This window comes from Diceros bicornis, chromosome 1 (genome assembly GCF_020826845.1).
Source record: "Diceros bicornis minor isolate mBicDic1 chromosome 1, mDicBic1.mat.cur, whole genome shotgun sequence".
NCBI classification, from domain to species: Eukaryota; Metazoa; Chordata; class Mammalia; order Perissodactyla; family Rhinocerotidae; genus Diceros; species Diceros bicornis.
In genome coordinates, this window is record NC_080740.1 from 58,123 (window position 1) to 80,137 (window position 22,015).

The window sequence follows — 22,015 nt, forward strand, 5'->3', positions numbered from 1 at the left end:
GATCTGTGTGTAACTTGGAGAATGCTGTCAAAATTCAGATAGTTTGGAAGTCGGCTCATTTTTTTACTTTATTTCTGATCTCATTGACTTTTTCAGCATTAGGCAAGCTGTTACTTTTAAGATTTTATAGATGTTCTTTATCAGATTGAGGAAATTTCCTTCTGTTTCTGCTGGAAGTTTTAACATGAAGGATTGTTAAATTTTGTCAGGTTCTTTTTCTGCATCTTTTGTGATAATCATACAGTTTTCATTCTGTTTTTCTATCAATGGGATATATTACATTGATTACTTTTCAAATGTTAAATCAACCTCAGTATCCTGGGATTAATTTCACTTAATCATGATATAGTATTCTTTTTTATGTATTACGTTTGATTTGCTAATATTTTTATAAGGAATTCTGCATCTCTGTTACTGAGGGATAATGTTATGTACTTATTCTCTTGTAATGTCCTCGAGTTTTGGTATAGGAGTTATAGAGGTGTTGTGAACTGAATGGGCATAGTGTTCACTCTTGCTTTATTCTTTGAAAGGGTTGGTGTACAGTTGTTATTATTTCTTCCTTATATGTTAGGCAGAATTGATCAGTGAAGCCACCTGGATGATAGTTTTCTCTATGGCAAGATTTTTAAGTACCGATTTAATTTCTTAGGCTGTTCATATTCTTAAACTATTTTTTGCCTCAATTTTGGGAGGCTTGATTTTTCAAGTGTTTACTCTATTTCATGTAAGTTGTCCAATTTTTGGATGCATTGTTGAGTATAATATTCCCCATAAGCCTTTCAAGGGCTGAAGGATATATGGTAACGCCCTCTTTTGATTCCTGATTGGTAATTTGCATTTTATGTTCTTCTTGATCATTTCTTGCTGGAGTTTAATTTTTTAAATTATTACAAAGAACTAACTCTTGGCTTTGTTAATATTTTGTAATTTTTCTGTTTTCAATTTCATTGATTTCTGCTTTTCCTTTCTTCTACTTACTTTGGGTTTATTTTATAACTTTTTGAGACAGAAGCTTAGATCACTGATTTTAAACCTTTCTAAGAAGTTTTCAAGTATATGTATTGAGAGCTATAAATTTCTGCTGTATTTGCATCCCACCATTTTTTGTATATCATGTTTTCAGTTTCATTCACTTCAAATATTTTCTAATTTCCTTTATTTAGAATTGTGTTTAATTTCTAAATGTTTGAGGATTTTCTAGTGAACTTTTTATTACTGATTTCTGGTTTCATTTATTTGAGGACAGAGAACGTGCTTGAATTTATTGAAACTTGTTATACTCTTTTTTTGATATTCTGAATACCGTTGGAAAAAAGGTGCATTCAGCAGTTGGATGATGTTCCTATAAATATCAATCAGGTTGAGTTGGTTAAATAGTGTTCAAAATTTCTATATTCTTACTAATTATTTTTGTCTTCTTGTATCAGTCATGGAGAGAAATTTGTTAAAATCTATAACTGTATCGTCTATTTCTCCTTTTAGTTTTGTCGATTTTTGTTTAATGAATTTTGAAGTTCTATTATTGGATGCATACATGTTTAGTATTGTTAAGTCTTTCTGTTGGATTTGTCCTCTTATTATTATGCATTGTCCCTCTTTAGCCCTGGTAATATTCCTTGTCTTAAAGTTGACTTTTGGTGTGATATGTCTTTTTTCCAATTCCTTTAGTTTTTATGTATCTGTGTCCTTATATTTCACAGTGTCTCTTGCAAACAAAATATAGCTGGGTCTTGCTTCTTTACCCAGGCTGACAATCTGCCTTTTAATTAGAGAATTTAGTCCATTTATGTTTAGTATAATAACTAATATGGTTGAGTTTAATTCCAGCATCTTATTATTTGTTTTCTGTTTATTCCATTTGATCTTTGTTCCTTTGCTTTTCCTTTCCTGCTTCCGTTTTTTTGCTCTTCTATTGACTTTTTAGATATATTTCTTGGTGTTACTAGTGCTTATTTTAGAGTTGTGCTGTCCAATACGGTAGCCACTAGCCACATTAAAATTAAGTTTAAAATTCAGTTCCTCATTGCATTAGCTACATTTCAGATGCCCAGTAGCCGCATGTTCCTTTTGCTGTATCGGACAGTACAGATTACTGCAGAGAGTTCTACTCAACAGTTCTCTAAAGATTATGATCAGGATTTATTTTGAGTCAAAAGTACCCAGCATCAGGTGTGAAAAAAAACCAACATTCTCGTTAGAGATGTGTGTTTTGGTTGTGTCTTTACTACTGATTAGCTTTGTGTCTGTAGGCAAATGTCCTGCTGCTCTCTCTCAGCCTCAGTTTTCTTTTCTAAAACACGGGGATAATAATTCTTGCTCTTTCTGCTTCGTGGAATGCTTGTGGAAAAGAAAACTGTAAAACAGTAAAGTGCTTTATAAAGGCTAAAGTAGTTTTCAAAAACAGTATCAAAAATCGATTGACTGGTTTTCTGTGTTTGGTTTGCTCTGCAGGCTGCTGACAGAGCTGGAATCTCCTTCTTGGTGGCCCTTTGGCTCCAAGCTTTGGAAGATGCCGTCAGAAGCAAAGCCCAGGGGAGGCGCCTCAGTGGCTACTTCTAAAGCTTTGGGGAAAGAAGGGATAGTGGTCAGCATTCCTGCTGTTATTTCCCAAAGAACAGAATCGCATGTTAAACCAGGAAGGCTCACTGTCCTTGTTTCTGGGTTGGAAATCCATGACTCAGATTCTTCGCTCATGCACAGATTTGAAAGAGAAGATGTGGATGACATTAAGGTTCACACGCCTTATGAAATTAGCATCCGCCAGCGGTTTATTGGGAAGCCAGACATAGCTTATCGTTTGATATCTGCCAAGATGCCAGAGGTCATCCCCATTTTGGAAGTGCAGTTCAGCAAGAAGATGGAGTTGTTAGAAGACACCTTGACGCTTGGGCGCGCTAGAACCTCTTTCCCAGCAGAGAAGGGCTACTCAGTCTGGCATGCAGGTGAGTGACCATCAAAACAGCCTGTGCACAGACCTCTGAAATCACAAACTCAGCACGCCCGTGGTATATACGTAACACGATGCATTGCTTGCAGCAGCTATTGGTTTCAGCTCACTAGCAACTGCCCTTGTGTATGTAAATAAAAATAATTTCAGACCATTTTCCTTAGTACTTGCCATCTGTGAGTCTCAAATCGCTCAGGTTTATCACACACTTAACAGTTGTGTGGGTTTCCAAATAGATCAGAAAGGATTTGGGTGACCCTTTCAGAGCAAAGGAAAGCTCCAAATTTGGTGTTTTCACCTCTTTCCTCTGCTTGATTTGAAAACCAGCACTTTAGGGTCTTAACTGGCACCATCCCTGCCTACTCGGGTAGGTCTCCAGTCCCTCCACCCCTGACCCAGCCGCGCTTCTGGTTCTCTTGGCATTTAATCCAGGTCTTCCCAGCCCACCTTCCAGTGCGTTTAGGTATCAGGATCTTTGAAAACTGTGCACATCAAGTTTGTGTGTGTTTTTGGCATCTGTGAAGTCCTGTGAAACCCTTGCTTTCCCTGGCAGTGTGGCTGCAGGGCCCTGTCGCAGTCTCTGTGGGGTGTGGAGGGTGTAGCTGGGCGTGGCCATGGGGGTCTTCTGTGGATGGCAGGACATGTGGGTACGTCACACGTCCACATGTCGTGAGGCTCCCGGGTCCCAGCCTCCTCCGGAGCATGGTATAACCTGATGTCAGCTGACTCCCCAGGTTTGCCGTTCTGACAGGTGTCGAGTAGCATCTCGTGGTGTTTTATTTTCATTTCTTTGATTGATTATAAGATGGACCATCGGATGCTTTTTATTTGCTTTTGGCCCCACGGGTTTGCTCTGTGGATTGCCTGTTCCGTTTTTTTTTCCTACTGGGCTGTCTTTTTTTTTTTTTTTTTTGGATTTGCAGGAGTTCCTTGTGTATTCTAGATATTCACTCCTTGTTGACTTTAGAGGCTGCTGATACTTCTCCCAGACTGTCAGCCTCTGTGGTGGTCAAATCCACCATTTTTCCCCTTAAGTTTGTTTTTGAGCCCTGCTTAAGAAATCCCAAAGTCATAAAATAGTCTATTTTCTAATACTAGCATTATAGATGATGTTACTTCTGTATTAAGTGACTTCTCTACCAAGTAGATGTCTTTCTTTATTAACTTTGATGGCTGGATGTCTGTTAAAGGAAGAGACATGTTTGTTACTATCCTGGTTCCTTTTCTTTTTCTCTTAAGTGACTGATTTCAGTTCCAATATGTAACCTGTTTCCCTAACACATGAGTATTTTGATGTTATTCTAGATGGCTTCAAATTTCAAAAAGAAGTATACTTGATAATAGATCTGGTCCCATAAGTACCAAAGTATTGGAAATGTTCATGTAAAAACTTAATTTAAAAACTTAGTTTCTTGACATTTCCAGATTCTTCTTTGGCCCCTCGCTCAAGGCAGGACCCAGAAGCTGGCCCTTAGAAGGGCTGAGAAGGGTGGGCGGTACCGGCCAACGCAGGACCCTGACCAGAAGGGCCCCTCAGGCAAGGCCACCTGTGAGCCCAGCCTGGGAGCTGCTCTGATACCCCGTGTCTCCAACCAAGTCACCCCCACTGCTGTTTTCCTCTGGGAGGGGCCCCAGCAGCGAGGGGAGGAGGCCCAGGGCTGGTGGGCTGGACACAGGGCACCATCGGCTGCTGGTTCTGCTGGTGCTGATTGAGAACCACCTGTGCCAGGCATGGTGCCAGGCCGCCACAGCCCAGAAAACAAGACTAAATAAAGCGCACAATCCTTGTTCTCATGGGGCTCCACCATGTCGTGGGCTTTATATTAGGTGCGGTGGTTTCAGAGAGAGAACATGGCACAGAATGTAACAAATGAGATGGCAGATGCGAGCCCAGAACGTCATGCTGTGCAAGTGAGAAGAGTGCAGCTCCCTGTGCCTGCTATCATGAGGGCGGCCCCGTGGGAGGTGGACGACAGGCTCTGACCTGGAGCATCCAGGCTGCAGATGGAGGCGGAGAGGAGCACGACGTGAGTGCCAGGGCATCTGTAGCCGTGGTCGGACTGGAGGAAGCTAAGTGAGTGCAAATTCTGCACGCCAGCCATCAGGAAGGGCAGGCTGGACCTCTTGGGCACAGGCTGAGGCTGCTGACCACAGGCCAAACATCCTCCTCAGGGAAGTCTCAGATCTGCTTTTAAGGCCTTTCAACTGATTCATCCAGGCCCACCAGATTATCGAGGACAGTCTCCCTTCCCTAAAGTCAACCAATTATGGGCCTTCTCCACATCTACGGATACCTTCCCAGCAACACCTAGATCAGGACCGGATTGAGTAACTGGGGCCTCGCCCATCACAGTAACAGATTGGATGTGTGTGGAATGAGCTAAGCCGCATCCAGGATGATAGATGGATTTTCATCTTGGTGCTAACTTTAGCCTCTGGGGGGATCCCAGCAGTGTGTCTGATTCTGGACCGAGCAAGAAGTGCCATCCTCCCTCCGTGAGCCGCCTGCCTTGGGGGCGGGAGTGCCTTCCAGCCCTGGGTGTGAGGGGCACAGTGACAAGGGGTGGTACATTTGGGAGAAGCCAGCAGGCTGAGCTCAGTAAGCAAGAAGGTATCTAATTTGCTAGGAGCCTCACAGTAGTTCTGTTCAAGCCCAGCCACGAGAAGGTACTTGTCACTGTTGCCCCTGTTGTGGTGGTGTTTGCCAGCACGATGCCTGTCTGCCAACACCTCTGTTTTCCCTGTTCCACGTTGGAAACTACAGAAACAGTGGAGGTGGAAACCATGACTTTGACATCTCAGAAATTTATTCCTCTTCTCAATGACTGTTTTGGTGAAATATGTGGCCAGAAGGTGGCGGTCTGGTAACAGGGGACTAGTGTTTGCTGTGAGTCAGTGTCTAGAATAACTTTCCAGAGCCCTTGGTAGTGATGTGTAATGTAGATGGGTGAGGGCCTGGGGTGGCCAGGACGGCAGCCGGGGGAGGAGGAGAGTCTCCTGGGCTTCAGGGGCCAGGAATGACACAGCGGGGACAGTTTCCATCTCAGGGAAGAACAGTTGAAATTGCTGTTTTTCTGCATAACATCTTGAAAATAATCTTTTTAATTTTAGAATAGTTTCAGACTTGCAGAAGAAGTTGTGAGGATAGTACAGAGTTCCTGTGTCTCCCACACCCAGTGTCCCCTATTGTTGTCATCTGATGTTAGTATCCTTCAGTGTTACGACTAATGAACCTATATTGATACATCGTTGCTCACTAAAGTCCACGTTTTATCTAGATTTCCTTACGTTCTGCCGTTCCAGGATCCCACACGACATTTTGGTGTTGCGTCTCCTTGGGCTCTTCTTGACTGTGACAGGTTCTCAGACTCCTCGTTTTGATGGCCTTGGTGGTTTTTAGGGGTAGTGGTCAGGTTTTGTAGGATGTCGCCCAGTTGGATTTTGTTTCCTGCTGTCTCATGATCCACTGGGTGATGGGTTAGGGAGGATACCCCAGAGCCCTTCTCATCACATCAGAGCAAGGTCCATGCATAGCATTTTTAAGGGGATTTTGGGGTACTGATTTTTGGCTTTGTTGTTTGCTGTCACCTTCTGAGAGAGGCCTTCCCTGACCATCTAATTTAAGAGGCCTCCAGTCACCAGTCACTCACCCCCTAGAAATCTTGCCTAGAGCACACTGGGACGTGTGCTCCAGAGCCAGACCCAATCTGTCTTCTCTCGCTGCATCTCCAGCACTCAGGACAGGCCCTGGTAACCAGAGGACACACACAACTCTGTGTGATGGTAAATAAACGTCTGGAGCATTGAAGTCCCTGTGCAGGATCAAGCCCGGACACCCAATGACCACTGCCAGACCCTGTGTGGTCACTAGGATACGGGCACCCCCTGACCACTGCCAGACCCCGTGTGGTCACTGGGATACAGGTACCCCCGACCACTGCCAGACCCTGTGTGGTCACTGGGAAAGGGGCACCTCCTGACCACTGCCAGACCCTGTGTGGTCACTGGGATATGGGCACCCCCACCACTGACAGACCTCGTGTGGTCACTAGGATAGGGGCACGCCCTGACCACTGCCAGACCCTGTGTGGTCACTAGGATGTGGGCACCACGCTGACCACTGCCAGACCTCATGTGGTCACTAGGATGTGGGCACCCCCTGACCACTGCCAGACCCTGTGTGGTCACTAGGATAGGGGTACCCCCTGACCACTGCCAGACCCTGTGTGGTCACTAGGATAGGGGCACCCCCTGACCACTGCCAGACCCCATATGGTCACTAGGATACGGGCACCCCCTGGCCACTGCCAGACCCTGTGTGGTCACTAGGATAGGGAGGGGTACCCCCTGACCATGGACAGACCTCGTGTGGTCACTAGGATATGGGCACCCCCTGACCACTGCCAGACCCTGTGTGGTCACTAGGACAGGGGCATCCCCTGACCACTGACAGACCTTGTGTGGTCACTAGGACACTCGCGCTATGCTGACCACACACAGGCCCCATATGGTCACTAGGACCCGGGCACTCCCTGAACACCAACAGAATCCCAGGGAGCTGCTCGGCCCTCACCCACTTGATCCCTTCCAAGGCCCCACACGTCCAAGCTATGCATCATATAATTTTGTAAATTTGAAAAGTAAGTTGTAATTGTAACCATTTGGGACTGCTGTCTCTCTCCATTTGAGCTTTGTCTCTGTTACACTTTCTGTTTTGTGGAGAGCATGGGCATTTTGTGTTTGTTCTGAAAGGGCTTCCCACCCCAGTAAACTTCAGGGTCTGTCCCTGGGTGGAGTAGGCATTTCCCTGTCATCAGTGTGGCTTTGGGGGCCCAGGGACAAGGAGAGAGATTTGTCTGTGGCCAGACAGGCTTGGAGCGGTTCTTCTGCTCCCAAGTCAGGCCCTGGTGGTCTTTGCTCTGCATGTGTGGTAAGGTCAGGGTCTGTGTCTGATGCACAGAGGACACTGGTGTCGTGGTGCTCCTGCAGCCCAGCCCTTGCTCAAGGTCCCCCTCGATGCCTCCTGCTTCCTGGAAATTGAAGTCATCTGTAAGTTCCCCTGTAGCTTGAAGAATTTCTGCTTATTTTGTTTAACTGAGATAATAATGACTTTAGAGACAAAAGCCATCTAATACTGACCCAAATTAATTTTCTCAGATGGTATTTCAAAACATTGAAGGCACTGAGTCAGCAACTCAAGTCTCAGCACCACACTGGGGGTGGCCGAGCCTGTGCTAGGCGGGATCCCACTGACCTGCAGCTCGTTGTGAAAAGCATCCCTGACTTAGTGTAGTCCAGAAAGAAGAATCCTCTGTTTTGGCCTTTTGGTTGTTTAAGTAAAACCTCCTTTGTTAAACGTTCAAAAACTGTCAGTATGTCTCTCTATATAACATAGCTGTAGGTGTTGAAATGGAAACCACAGTGACAGGGAAGGAGCACAGTGCTGGGCACAGGTATGGATTGCTGTGGGCCTTGCTCTCAGAGAAGCTGATTGGGGAGATCCCAGTTTGAGAAGACGCTGAAAAAATAAGTAGTGCGTTACCAGGCAAGTTAATATCAAAAGTATACAGACTGAATGACAGCAGGACAGACGAGGGAAGATTGCTGCTGATGGAAGGGCCGAGGTGGGGACGCGCCACCAGGCTTTCCTTGGGGGACGTCTCGTCCGCGTGACATCTGCAGATGGAGTGCAGGCTGAGCGGGGCCCGTGTGATGGGGATGGGGTGCCGGGGCTGGAACATCAGCCCGCAGGATTGGGGAACAGACTGAGGAAGGAGGGTGCAGGCTGAGTGAGGAGCTTGCTCTCACCCGTTAGATGGTAGAACTACTGTTGACATAGGCGAGTGAGGTGCACTTTGCTGTTGCAGGATCACCGATAACGTTTTAACGTCAGGCCCATCAGTTGGTCTCTCCTTCAGGCTAATAATAACCAGTAGAACATGTCCTCTGTTTCTGCCGTCGTGTCTTCCAGTCTTGCACTGCGGTGCTTGGCTGCTGACTGTTTTAGCTCAGTGCTTTTCATTATGTAACGTCTCGGTGAGTGATATTTTAGATCATGTCAGATCAAGCAACGCTGAGTTGGTTGTCATGGAAAGCTCTGTGCTAATTAATCAACCCCTGGGATGCTGGAGCAGGATGGCACTTCGGAGACTGTAGAACGCAGGTTGTGAAATCAAATTTGGTTGGTTGCGACCAGCTTTTGTTAAAAGAGTGGACTAGAAGAGCAGACATCTGAGTGCATGGTGTATAGTAAGGCTTTTGTCTTGAGAGACTTTTTCAGACCTCCAAGATGCACGTGAGGGTGTGACAGTTCTTCGTAGGATGCACTTCTCATGGTGGTGCACAGTTTAAGAGCACAAAGGGCCTCCTTCCCAGCGGAGACAGGCCTGGGGAGGGCTCAGGCTCACAGGTCTGGGACCCCGGGCTCTTGTCTCAATGCAGGTCTTGCTCCAGTGACTGGTTCCTGAACTCTGTTCCATCTGGCCTAGGCCCTTTTCCTCTCTAGGACCCTGAGATACCTGCCTTCTTGTCCTTGTTCCATCCTGCATTTATCCCAGACGAGGCCAGGCCTTCTTTGCTCGGCCAAGCACTCTCAGGGAGTGTTAATTTGTAAGAATAACTTTAAGAAGTAAGAATAGAGGGGATATTTCCGTGTATGTCAGAGGTGGCTGGTCTCTAACCTAGGGGGTGGGGGGGCTTGCCCAGTTGGCAGGTCCTGGAGGTGACCAGCTGACCTCCTGCTCTTCAGGCTCAGCGAGAGCTTTACTCAGCAATTTCCTTCTCCTTCCCTTGCTGACAGAGCTTTACCCAACGATTTCCTTCTCCTTCTTCCCTGAGAGAGTTTTACCCAACAATTTCCTCTTTCCTTCCGGAGATGTTTACCCAACGATTTCCTCCTCTGTAGAGAGCTTTACCCAATGGTTCCTCCTCCTTCATTCCCGCATGACGCATTTATCAGGTGCTCCAGGCCACTCTGACGAGATGGCCCTGCTTACTGCTGTCAGGTTCCTGGGAAGGATATGGCGGTCACCTGTCGGCCCCCTGTGCTCCCCAACCCACTGAAGTGGAAAAGGCTGCTCAGAGGAGCCGGTGCTGGAATCCAGACTGCTGGTTCTCAGCCTAGTGTGCTCTCCGCTGTCCAGCATCCTAATAAACAAACTTGGCTATGCTCTGTATCTGAGGTGGTCTGTAATATGGAAAAGAGTAGGCCACAGATTCTAATCGATGCTCTTATCTGGGCCCTGCGGTGCCAGGTTGCAGCTGGAGTCAGCTCTTTAAATAAAAGACAGGTGGCACATCGCAGGAGGGGCTGTGAGCCACCCTTGGTTATCGCCATCTCTTGCCAGGCTGCCCTTTGGCTCCTGGGTGAGGTTACCCAGGCACAGGTGTTGTGTGAGCGGAAACACCCCTGAGCAGGGCCTGCACTCTGACTCACCCCCGCCTCAGCACAGCTCCCCATTCAGCTTTGGTTGGCCTGACCAGCTGGCCGTTTCCTGTGCTCCCAAGAACCACAGTGTGCTATGGGGTAATCAGATGGTGCTCCGGTTCCTAGCAGTGTATTTCATGTACGTTTCACCAGGGTTCAACAAGTGTTATGTTTTATACTCCAAATCTACAGTCTTTCCTCAAAAAAAAAGAAAAGGACCACTCCTGGATAAAGAGACTTTCTTCTGAGAGCTGGGTGTGGAACTAGAGACTGAGTGTTTACAGTATTGCACGCTCTGATCAGCGTGGGGTGAGGAAGCAGCCCTGAATTGGGGTAGAAGGTGAGGCCTGGGCAGGCCGCACCCCACTCAGCTCAGCAGAGGCTCAAGATGGACCCGCCACACTCACTGCCCTGCCAGGCACAGGCGCTACAGACCAATAGATGCCTTAAACACAGCTCTTTGTACAGTTCTGAATGCTCTTGTGTTGTTCACACCTTCTGGAAGAGGTCACTGCTGTTTGACTTTCCATTCCAGCGTCTGGGCTGATGGACCGCACGGTGCCCCGAGAGCCTTCCTCAGGAAGCCAGGAAAGCAGGCCGCTTCAGCTGCAGACGAGTGAGACGTTCATTTCTGAGGGGGACGCCCAGGAACTGAGACAGGTACTACCATGTTCACAGGGCCACGTCCTCCCCTGCAGGCGACTCACTTCTCTTTCCTGCCCGAAACAGCTCTCCACCGGTTTATGCTTGCCTCTCACCTATGAGGAACTGCTGGGGTAGCCACCGGTGTGCTCTGCTCCTTATAGCTGGAGAAAGGAGAGAAAGGGCAGTGCCCATTCCAAGTCCTTGTGCTTTGTGGCATGCAGACACTCACAGCATTTCCATGCACACAGTTGCTCTGGCAGCTGCCTCTGCCTGTTGTATGTGTACATGCACACGTGTACATTTGGATTCTGTGGGTACATGTGTGGGCTGTGTATACGTGTGTGTGTGCTTTGTGCATACATGCCCATGTGTGCATGTATGTGCATCTGGGTTCTCTGCACATGTGTGTGTTGTCTGCTATGTGCACACATATGCAATATTCATACATATGTTTCCTGTGTGTGTGTGTGCATGCCATGTGCACGTGCGGTGCCTGCACATATGTCTGTTGTGCATCTGATGTATCTGTGTGCTCTTTCTGCACGTGTGTAGTGCCTGTACATGTGTGTGCTGTTTGTGTGCTCTGCATGCATGTGTCCTGTCATGTGTCCATGTATCCGTATGTGTGGTGTACATGTGTGTGTGGTGCCTGTACATGTGTGTGCTCTGAGTATGTCCACATGTGCTGTGTGTGTACATGTGTCTACATATGCGTGGTGCCTGTACATGTGTGTGCTGTTTGTGTGCTTTGCATGTATGTGTCCTGTCATGTGTCTGTGTATCTGCATGTGCTGTGTGCACGTGCGTGGTGCCTGTACATGTGTGTGCGGTGTGTGTGCTCCTCATGTGCACTTATGGGTGAGCACATTTGCTCTCTCAGATCTCTCTCAAGTACTCAATACTGGATTCTTGAGGAGGCTTACCACTTTTGTCCAAGAAGTTGACATTTAAACAATAGTTGATAGAAGTACTTTGAGCTTGTCTTCCTATCTCATTACTGGACAATACAATGGCTTTTTCCTTTTTTAATAATTTTGAAGCAAATACCTAGACATCTTACTTCATTGGTAAACATTTCAGTATATATCTTAAAAAGGTAAGAACTGTTAAAAGAAACCCACATAACATCATAATCACCTGAAAAAAGTGAAACATAATGCCCTAGTGTCATCAGATATCAAGTCTGCACTCATATTTCTCCATTCATCTCATTTAGGAAAGTATGTTGCATGTTTGTTCAGATCAGGACCTGAGGAGGCCGTGCATGGCGCTTGGTGAATCGGAACCTAAGGAGGGTGTGCATGGCACTTGGTGAATCAGGACCTAAGGAGGCCCTGCATGGTTCTTGGTGAATCGGGACCTAAGCAGGCCATGTGTGGCACTTGGTGAATCAGGAGACCATGCGTGGCACTAGGTGAATCAGGAGACCGTGCGTGGCACTTGGTGAATCAGGAGACCATGCATGGCACTTGGTGAATCAGGAGGGTATGCATAGCACTTGGTGCATCGGGAGGGAGTGCATAGCACTTGGTGAATCGGGAGGGTGTGCGTGGCACTTGGTGAATCAGGACCTGAAGAGGCCCTGCATGGTACTTGGTGCTAAGGAAGCCATGCATGGTACTTGGAGAATCAGGATCTGACGAGGCCGTGCCTGGCACTTGGAGAATGAGGACCTAAGGAGGCCTAGCATGGCACCTGGAGAATCGAAACCTGAGGAGGGCGTGCCTGGCACTTGGAGAATCTGGACCTGAGGAAGCCATGCATGGCACTTGGTGGATGAGAACCTAAGGAGGCTCTTTATGGCACTTCATGAATCGGGACCCGAGGAGGCCGTGCATTGCGCTTGATGTATCATCTTTAGAGCACAGCTTCTCTTCATCTTTTTTTTTTCCTTTGCGGTTTTTGTTCAAGAAACTAAATTGTTTCTTTGTTGAGATTTTGCAGTTTGTGTCCTCGTGACTCAGTTTTCCCAGTGGTGAGCAGCTTGCTCCCTGCCCTAGTCCTCCTGTACGAACTGAGCTCCTCAGTTCGTAGCTCCGGAGGCTGCATCAGACCCGGGCTTCCTTTTGGAGACACCGTTTCATTGGTGGCCCCACACACCTCCATCAGGGCATACAGGAAAGACAGTGTCTCTCTCACCGGTTTTTAAAAAATTCTGATTTTATGTGTCTTCATAAGCATACGCTTCTTAAGCATACGCAGCCCTGTCCCTTTTGGGGAAAAAAGTCTTCGTGTTTGCTATGGGATATTTTAAATATACATAATTTATCAGTTATTCCTCCTCATCTAAGTTAGTCACTTTTAGTAATGACACACAGAAATGCTGCTTTCTAGCTGCAACTAGCACATTTTGCAGGTTACTAATCGATTCTTTTGATATGCTTATTGACTCCAGAACACTGCAGATCTCACCTGCTTTGGGGCTTGAGAAACTCTCATCCTGTAAAGGCGAACTTCCTGTTCTCCTGAGAGCGGATTAGAGTGCTGAGGCCTCAGGCTGGTGGATCTGGGACCCCCTTACCCACCCTCCTGCGCAGGTGTCTGGCTGAAGTGTGCTGTTGTGTGTCTTACGGTTGTGTTGAGGCTAAAGCAGGAACACAGCGTTTTCATGGGTAATGTAAGAATTTTCACCTGTTAATTCTGGTGGCGGCCATGTAGTTAGAGAGCCCTTTCAATTTGAAACAACCAGTCTGTACTACCCTGTGTGCTGTGCCCTTTCCCCAAGAGTGGTGATGGGATGGGAGAGGTCAGGATGAATGTACCAGCGTCTGTGAGTAGAAGATTCCTCAGCGGCTGTTGAGGTCGCCGTCCTTCCCCGTGAGAGCGTGTCTGTGTGGTTGGTCCTGACTGTCATCAGCAAGTCTTAGTGAGCCCTGTGGTGTCTATGCTGGGAAGAGCGGACGCCAGGAGTCAGGATGCTGGCTTCAGGGCAGAGGAAGTGGTGACCCCCAAGTGGTGGGGCTGGGAAGCGCCGTCCACAGGAGAGGCGGGCAGGGTTTCCAACCAGTCAGCTGCCTCATCTTCCTTCCCTGCAGGGAGAACCTAGATTCACAAGAGATCATCTTTTTGAGGTAGAACACATGTTTCATATTTAGAGAAGAATTCTTAGCTGTGTGCTTGAAGCTCAAGCATAAGTAGGAATGAGTTAAATTTCTGGGAAAAACAAAAATGCAAGAAAATCTCCCTCCATTCAGCTGTGGTTTCTGTTGCAGATGCTATTAAATTCATTACTTGGAAATGGGTCTTGGTGACTTCAACTGCAGTTGGGGTGCTGCAGAGCAGATGCGCAGTGATTTTCCTAGGGGACAGCCGTGCCGGCTCCCTCCACGCTGGGCCCCCAGTGTGGGCCATGTGGCTGCGGTGGAGCCCCGACTGCTGCCTAACTGCGGCAGTTCCCCGTTCGCTGTGGGAGGGCACATGGTGGGGGAGGCTTAGGGAGGAACCGGATTCCCTGGGATGGGTTTGGCGGAGTGCCTCGAATCATTTCCAGTGTCTGATGTGCTAACCTCTCCTGCCTCAGAATGGCTGCTCTTTTGTTGCTCAGTCTGTGGCTACCACGTGTTTGATGCAGCATTTGGCTTTTCCCTGAGGGCATTTCAGCCTTACGTAAAGCTTCTTCCTGACTTCTTAATCTCCGCTTCTCTGTCTTATCCTTTGTTTGTGTTTCTTCATCCTGCCTCCCTCTTTCACCAAGAAGGAACAGATGAAAGGCTCACGTGGGTCTGATCTTGTGGTTTGTCAGACGTGGGCAGGGGCGGGCTCCGGCCTGGTGGTGGGGACCGGGCTGTGTGAGCTCTGCGGGAGCCTGGCAGCAGGAACGGCCACAGACTTGTGCTGGGTGCTCCTGTCATCTCCCATAAAGGGCTGCACAGAGCCAAGGTTCATAGGAAGGTTTTAGGTCACAGCTGTGAACTTTCTGTTTGATTCTATTAGGGTGTTTAGTCTGCCTCCTGTGTGTGATAGCTTTATAAACAGTGAGCACAAAACACAAAAATTAAAAGAAAAACCAAGGTGATTCATTCAGTTCAATCAGAAAGTCCATTCACTGGAAAACTTAAACACCAGGTGGGCTGGTCTGAAGAGAAGAGTTTAACTGGGCATGCAGCCCTGCCCGTACCCGGAGATGGAGAGGCTCATGCCTTCATCTCTGTGTCTCTGCCCTCTCTGCTGGCTCAGCAGAGCCAAGTCCACATGGACCTGTGCTGGCAGTTCACTGGAGCTTCCCTGAAATAACTTAGGGCAGAAGAGATGCTGAAGTTCTCTACTTGCTATGAAACTGTCTAAGAAATTAATGTCCTTGTTTTCTTGTTCTTTTCTTTCCTTTTTAGAAATTAAAGAATACATTTCATCTTTGGTAACTCTACCATCCTGGTCTTTTTTCCCTGTTCACTGTTCCCTAGTATTTAAACTTGCCCTAATTCATCTGTCTTCTCTCCTAGTCAAGAAAAAAAAAATCAGTCATTTCTTGCATACCTAGTCTATGTAAGAGAATTATATTTGACAAATGTTCTTCAGCCTAAAATAAATGTCTGAATCAGTGAGTGATTTATCCTGGTTTCAGTGGGTTAACTGTCCGTTTGGAGAGCTGACAAACCTGGGTTTCTTTGGAGAACTATCAGTACAAAGTCACGGGAGTAACGAGCAGGTTGGCATCCGTGATGCTTCTTGTCTGCTGTGGCCGTGGACCGGGCCGCACTCCAGGAATGCATGTTCTAGAACTGACGCTTCTTAGGAAAAGGGGATGGCTAAGCCAGTAGGCCCTGGAAGGTGGAAAGGCAAGGGCCCTGCCTTCCAATCTGGAGGGCCACCCACCAACGCAGGAGGGTGTGCTGGAGTGGGCTTTGCGGAGGGGCACGGGGATGCAGAGCTGTGCGTGTCCGCTAGCCCATCGGGACCCTTGTGCAGGCGAGGGTGTCTGGAGTGTGTTTGTAATCATTGAGCATTTTGAGCAAGAAGTGATGGGGTAATTGCAGATTTGACCCAGGTTCTCTTGTCCTGTGCTGCCTTCTGAACTTTTCACAGACTGTTCATTCCATTCGTTAATTATGAGGCACAGTATAAATAGGTTGGGGTTTTTAGAGGTGGGGGAGGTTTTTATAATGCTGTTTTTATTTATGGCTTTGATACCAGCCCAGAGATTAGCAATGAGCTAGGCCACTTGTTTCAGTATCTCTTACTTTAATTGTGAATTATTAATAAATGTTCCAGACCTCATATCCTATGTCATTTCCACGTGTTAAACCGTGAGAAGGCCTGGTAACCAGGAAAGGTGCTTGGTAACTTCTGACATCCACACACAATTGATGTTTCAATAAGAGGACACAAGTCCCAGGATGAGCCCTGGACTAGGAACCAGGGATCCTGCCCTATCGGCTCCATAGTCCTGAAGGGCTCCCCTCCCCTCGCCTAGGTCTCCACCTCTGAAAAGCACAGGCCCTGACCCTTAGGGTATCCCGTGCCCACTGTCTCCTGCAGAGACTGCCACAGTGGAAGGAAAGCTGACTTACAGAAAATGTCACACTGTACTTTTAAATATTCATTCATGGTTTTCCTGTCTGCTCTGTTGGTTAACTAGGTCACTGGTAACCATGAGCACTGCTTTGACAGACAGGAGGCAGATGCACGGCGCCCCCAGCCCGCCCCCACCCGGCCCTGCCTGCTGTGGTTTCACGTGCTCCCGCTCCTGCCCTCTGCATTCGCCCAGGCAACTGGCTCTTCTCCACAACAGCCCGCAGAGCTCTCATTAGGGTGGCTGTGGTCTCCACTCCCGCACAGGCCCGTGTTGTTGTGCACTGGTTGTTCGGAGTGGGAGGGCCTGTCGAGGTGTCTGGCTGCACGTCCTCTGCAGCTGGACCTCCCTCACACAGAAGTCACAGCGTAAACCTGGGCTGCATGGAGGGGCATCTGCCCTTCTGGTCCAGATACCCATACAGATGAGTCTTGGGGACGCATTCTGTCTCTCCCTCTGCGCCTCAAGAACCGTGGACAGGGAGGGAGCTGCCAGATAAGGAACTCCAAGATCGTGTGCTGAGGACAGGGTTCTGGCCTCGACCGGCATCTCAGTGAGCATCTTCTGGAGGCGCTGCTTGGCTGTGCGGAGTGTGGACCAAGAGGGACAGGAAACAGACGCTCCGGCGTTTTGATTGGGAGGGTGACTTGTTTGCCCCGGAAGCATTTTCTGTCTTCTCAGTCAGTGTTTAAATGAACCTCAAGTCCTAGAATCAAGTGTGTGATTATTTTGTTATTGAATGCCTGGCTATGAAAGGTTATATATATTATAACCTTGTTTTTTACTGTGGTAAAATATATGTAATATAAATTTTGTCCTTTTTAACCATTTTAAGCATACAAGTTAGTGGCATTAATTACATTCAAACTGTTGTGCAACCATCACCACTCTCTGTTTCCAAAGACTTTGATCACTGCAAACAGAAACTCTGTACCCATGAAGCAGTAACTCCACATTCCACCTCCCCCTAGCCCCTAGTAACCTGTAATCTTTTCTCTGTCTCTATGAATTTGCCTATTCTAGGAATCTCCTATAAGTGGAATCATATATTTGTCTTTTTGTGTCTGGCTTTTTTCACTTAGCATAATGTTTTCAAGGCTGACCAACCTTGTAGCATGAATCAGTACTACTTCGCTTTTTATGGGTGAATAATATTCTGTTGTGTGGATGGACCACATCTTCTTTATCCATTCATTACTAATGGACACTTTGGTTGTTTCCACCTTTGTCTCTTGTGAGTGCCACATGCGTTCATGTACAAGCATCAGTTCTTTGGGGCATATACCTAAGAGTGGAATTGCTTGGTCATAGGATAATTTTATGGTTAGCTTTTTGATGAACTGCCAAACTGTTTTCCATAGCAGCTGCACCATTTTATATTCACACCAGCAATGTATGAGGATTCCAGTATTTCCACATTCTCACCAACACTTACTTTCCTTTTTGAAAATTTTAAATTATTCTAGCCATCCTAGTGGATGTGAAGTGGTATCTCATTGTGATTTTGACTTTCCATTCCCTGATGGCTAATGATGTTGAGCATCTTTTCATATGCTTATTGGCCATTTGTATGTCTTCTTTGGAGAAATGTCTATTCAAATTCTTTTCCCATTTGTTAATTGGGTTGTTTGTCTTTTTATTTGTTAAGTTGTAGGAGTTCCTTATATATTCTAGATATTAAATGCTTATCAGATCTGTGATTTGCGAATGCTTGTCCCATTCTGTAGGTTGTCTTTTGACTTTCTTGATAATGTCTTTTGATGCAATTCTGACACCAACCCCAACTGGTGTACTGCAATTCAGTTCTGGCACTAACCACCCATTGTTAGCACAGATCCCCTAAGTTAAAGGCCTAGTCCCCAACAAGGCTGCCCCTCCTTAAAACATCAGCCACAGTGGGGTCCCCAGGCCACTTGTACTTCTGACCAACTGGCTACAAATCTGGGGGTTTCCCATGACCCCTCTCAGGTTTGATAATTCATTGGAATGACTGACAGAACTCAAGAAAGCACTCTGGTTATGATTATAAAGGTCGAGAAGAGCCAAATGAAGAGACACGTAGGGCAAGGTCTGGGAGGGTCCCAAATGCAGAGCTTCTCTGCCCTCTCCCAGTGGAATTGGCATGTCACCCGCCTGGCACATCAATAGGTTCACCACCCAGGGAGCTCCACTGAGCCTCAAGTGTCCAGAGTTTTTATGGAGGTTTCGTTATGCAGGCATGATTGATGGAATCATTGGTCACGTTACTGAACTCAGTTGCCAGCCCCCCTCCCCTCTCTGGAAGTCAAAGCCCCTACCCACTAATCGCATGGTTGGTCTTTCCAGCATGGCCAGCTTTGATCCTGAAACTATCTAGGGACCCACCATGAGTCACCCCATTAGTATAAACTCAGGTGTGGTCAGAGGCTCATGAATAACAAAGACACTCCTATTACCTGGGAAATTCCAAAGATTTGGAGTCTCTCTCCCAGGAGACAGGGACAAAAGCCAGTCAAATTCTTTGTAATACAACAGATACACATAAGTTTTAAATTCTGATGAAGTTATCTACTTTTCTTTTGTTGTTCATGCTTTTGGTGTCACATCTGAGAGTCCATTGCCACATCCAAGGTCATGAAGTTTTATCCCTATATTTTCTTCTAAGTCGTTGATTCATTTAGGGTTAATTTTTATATATGAAGTGAGGTAAGGGTCCAACTTTATTCTTTGGCTTGTAGAAATCTAGTTGTCTCAGCACCACTTGTACAGACTATTCTCTCTCCAGTGAATGGTCTTGGCACCCTTGTCAAAAATCCATTGGCCATAGATGTCTGGGTTTATTTCTGGACTCTCAGTTCTATTCCATGGGTCTATATGTCTGTCCTTATGCTGGGCCACACTGTTTTTATTACTGTAGCTTTGTAGTAAGGTTTGAAATAGGGAAGTGTGAGTCTTCCAACTTCATTCTTCTTTTTCAAGATTGTTTTGGCTATTCAGAACCCCTTGCAATTCCATATGAATTTGAGGATCAGCTTTTCCATTTCTGGGGAAAATTATGCTGCTGGAAATCTGATAGGGATTGCACTGAATCTGTATATCACTTTGAGGGGTATTGCCATCTTGCCAATATTAAGTCTTCCACGAGGAACACAGGATATCTTGCATTTATTTAAATCTTCTTTAATTTCTTTCAGCATGATTTATAGTTTTTAGCCTTTCATCTGCTTGGTTAAATTTATTCCTAGATATTTTATTCTTTTGGATACTATTATAAATGGAATTATTTTCTTAATTTCTTTTTCTGATTCTTCATTGCTACTGTATAGAAACACAACTGATGTTTGTGTGTTGATCTTGTACCCTGCTACTTTGCTGAACTTGTTAATTAGGTCTGGTAGCTTCCTTGTGGATTCTTTGGGATTTTCTACATATAGGATCATGTCATCTCAAACAAAGATAGTTTTACTTCTTCCTTTCCAGTATGGATGCCTTTTATTTTTTTTTTCTTGCCTAATTAATTGCTCTGGCTAGGACTTCCACTGCATAGCAGTGCTGTGTAGCAGTGTGAAAGTGGGCGTCTTTGTCTTGTTCCTGATCTTAGGGGGAAAGCTTTTAGTCTTTCCCCCATTGAGTATGCTGTTAGCTGTGGGTTTTTCATAAATTCCTTTTATCATATTGAAGAAGCTGCCTTCTATTCCTAGTTTTCTGAGTGTTTTTATCATGAAAGGATGTTAGGTTTTGTCAATGCCTTTTCTGAATCAATTGAGATGATTATGTGGTTTTTTTCTCTTTGTTCTAATAACGTGGTCTATTACATCAATTGATTTTCTTATGTTGAACCACCCGTGTATTCTGGGATAAATCCTACTTGGATTCAGTTTGCTAGTATTTTAGTATGTTTTGTTTTCGTTTGTCTCAAAGAATTTACTAATTTCCCTCTTAGACCCATGAGTGGTTTAAGAGTATGTTGTTTAATTTCTTCCTATTTGAATTTTCCAGTTTTCCAGATTTCTAGTTTCATTCCACTGTGGCCAGAGAAGTTACTTCAATCTTTTTAAGTCTGAGGCTTGTTTTGGGGCCGACCATGTGGTCTGTCCTGGAGAATGTTCTGTGTGTACTTGAGAAGAAAGTGTGTTCTGCTGATTTGGGGGGAGGGTTCCGTAGGCGTCTGTTAGGTCCAGTTGGTTTATGTGTTGTTCAGTTCCTCTGTTTCCTGGTTGATATTCTCTCTGGATGTCTTATTCATTTCCAACATCTTTTTATTAACTTTTAAAAATAGTAAACATTAGGTGGTTTTTGGTTCAGGCTGCGAAGTCGGTTTTGTGCCGTTTTTAAGTGTGGAATTGGACTGAACACATGAGCACAATCTTGGGGAAGCTGCTCAGCTGCATGGCCTTGGGTGGCATATGTCTGTCCATCCCATCTGTAGCATGAAGGCTGGGGATTGGTTGTCAGAAGCACAGCTTCGGGTGGCCAGTAAGTGCCTTTGCCACGCCAGCTATGCAGCCTTCAGTGTTTCCCTGAGTGTTACTATCATGTTTTACAGAGCAGGGTCTCACCTTCAGCTGGCAGCAGAGGATGAAGTGAGGGGCGGCCTGCACTGTGTGGAGTGGAGTTCGGGCGCACAGAGAGCTCTAAACACGTGTCAGTGGGGCCCCCGTCAACTCTGAAGAGCCACGAACTTAATGCATTTGCCATTTGTTTCATATTCTAAGCACGTCCCCACTGAGGTATTGACTTCCACACATAAGATGAACCTTCAGCTAGACGAGTATCTCACTTCACAGGGATTCATTGCTTTCTTAAAAACTTGGTTCCTGTTGTGGGAAGCTGTTTATGGTCTGAGAGCAGGTTGGCTCCCAGGACACCCTCTAGTCCTGGGATGTGCTCACCTGTGCTTTCCCTGTCCAGACCTTGAGTTAGAGAGGCCACGCTTGTGCCCCGGGCCACTGGGGCCATTTGTAGCTGGAGGCCAGTCAGCAGATCCCTAGAGACTCAGCTCCCAGAGTCTTGCTGTGCAGACGAGGCCTGGTGCATAAGGCGGTTTGTTCTCAGCTCCTCCACCCTGTGCACTGCGGGGGGTCGTGAGGAGGGAGAAGCTGCCACCTCTCCACAGATGGCCCTCGGGGCCTCAAGGAATACAGACCAGCGAGGGGACAGAGTGGGACACGGGGGTGGTCTGTGAGTGCTGAGTGTGACAGAGTATAGCCTAGAATGTTCTTACAGCCTCCAGAGCTGTGGCTGTGCTGGAAGCCAAGTTTTCCCTCCATGCCGTCTCCACGGCGTATTAATGGCCCTAACTGGTAGAACTATTTGGAGTTGCAGACAGCTTGATTTATCCCAGCTCTGTTCTTAAATGGTTGCTAATTTCTCACTGCAAGAAAATTCACAGTTTTTCAGTGAGTCAGCTTAATAACGAGATCAGGGCAGACAGTCTAGCTAATACTAAACTCACTCTTTAGGTTCTTAGTCGTAATACAGTAATACTGTAAATCCTGGAGTTGTC

General features: G+C 46.6%; 1 protein-coding gene across 3 annotated transcripts in view; it reads left to right on the forward strand.

The window, feature by feature from the left end:
- Nucleotides 1-22,015, forward strand: part of SNAP47 (synaptosome associated protein 47) — a 71,983-nt gene that overhangs the window by 44,869 nt on the left and 5,099 nt on the right. For all 3 annotated transcript variants that reach the window (XM_058553090.1, XM_058553183.1, XM_058553269.1), the window contains 2 exons: nucleotides 2,455-2,945; nucleotides 10,912-11,036. In XM_058553090.1, coding sequence (XP_058409073.1) covers nucleotides 2,455-2,945; nucleotides 10,912-11,036 — 616 coding nt within the window. The remainder of the gene's footprint in view (nucleotides 1-2,454; nucleotides 2,946-10,911; nucleotides 11,037-22,015) is intronic.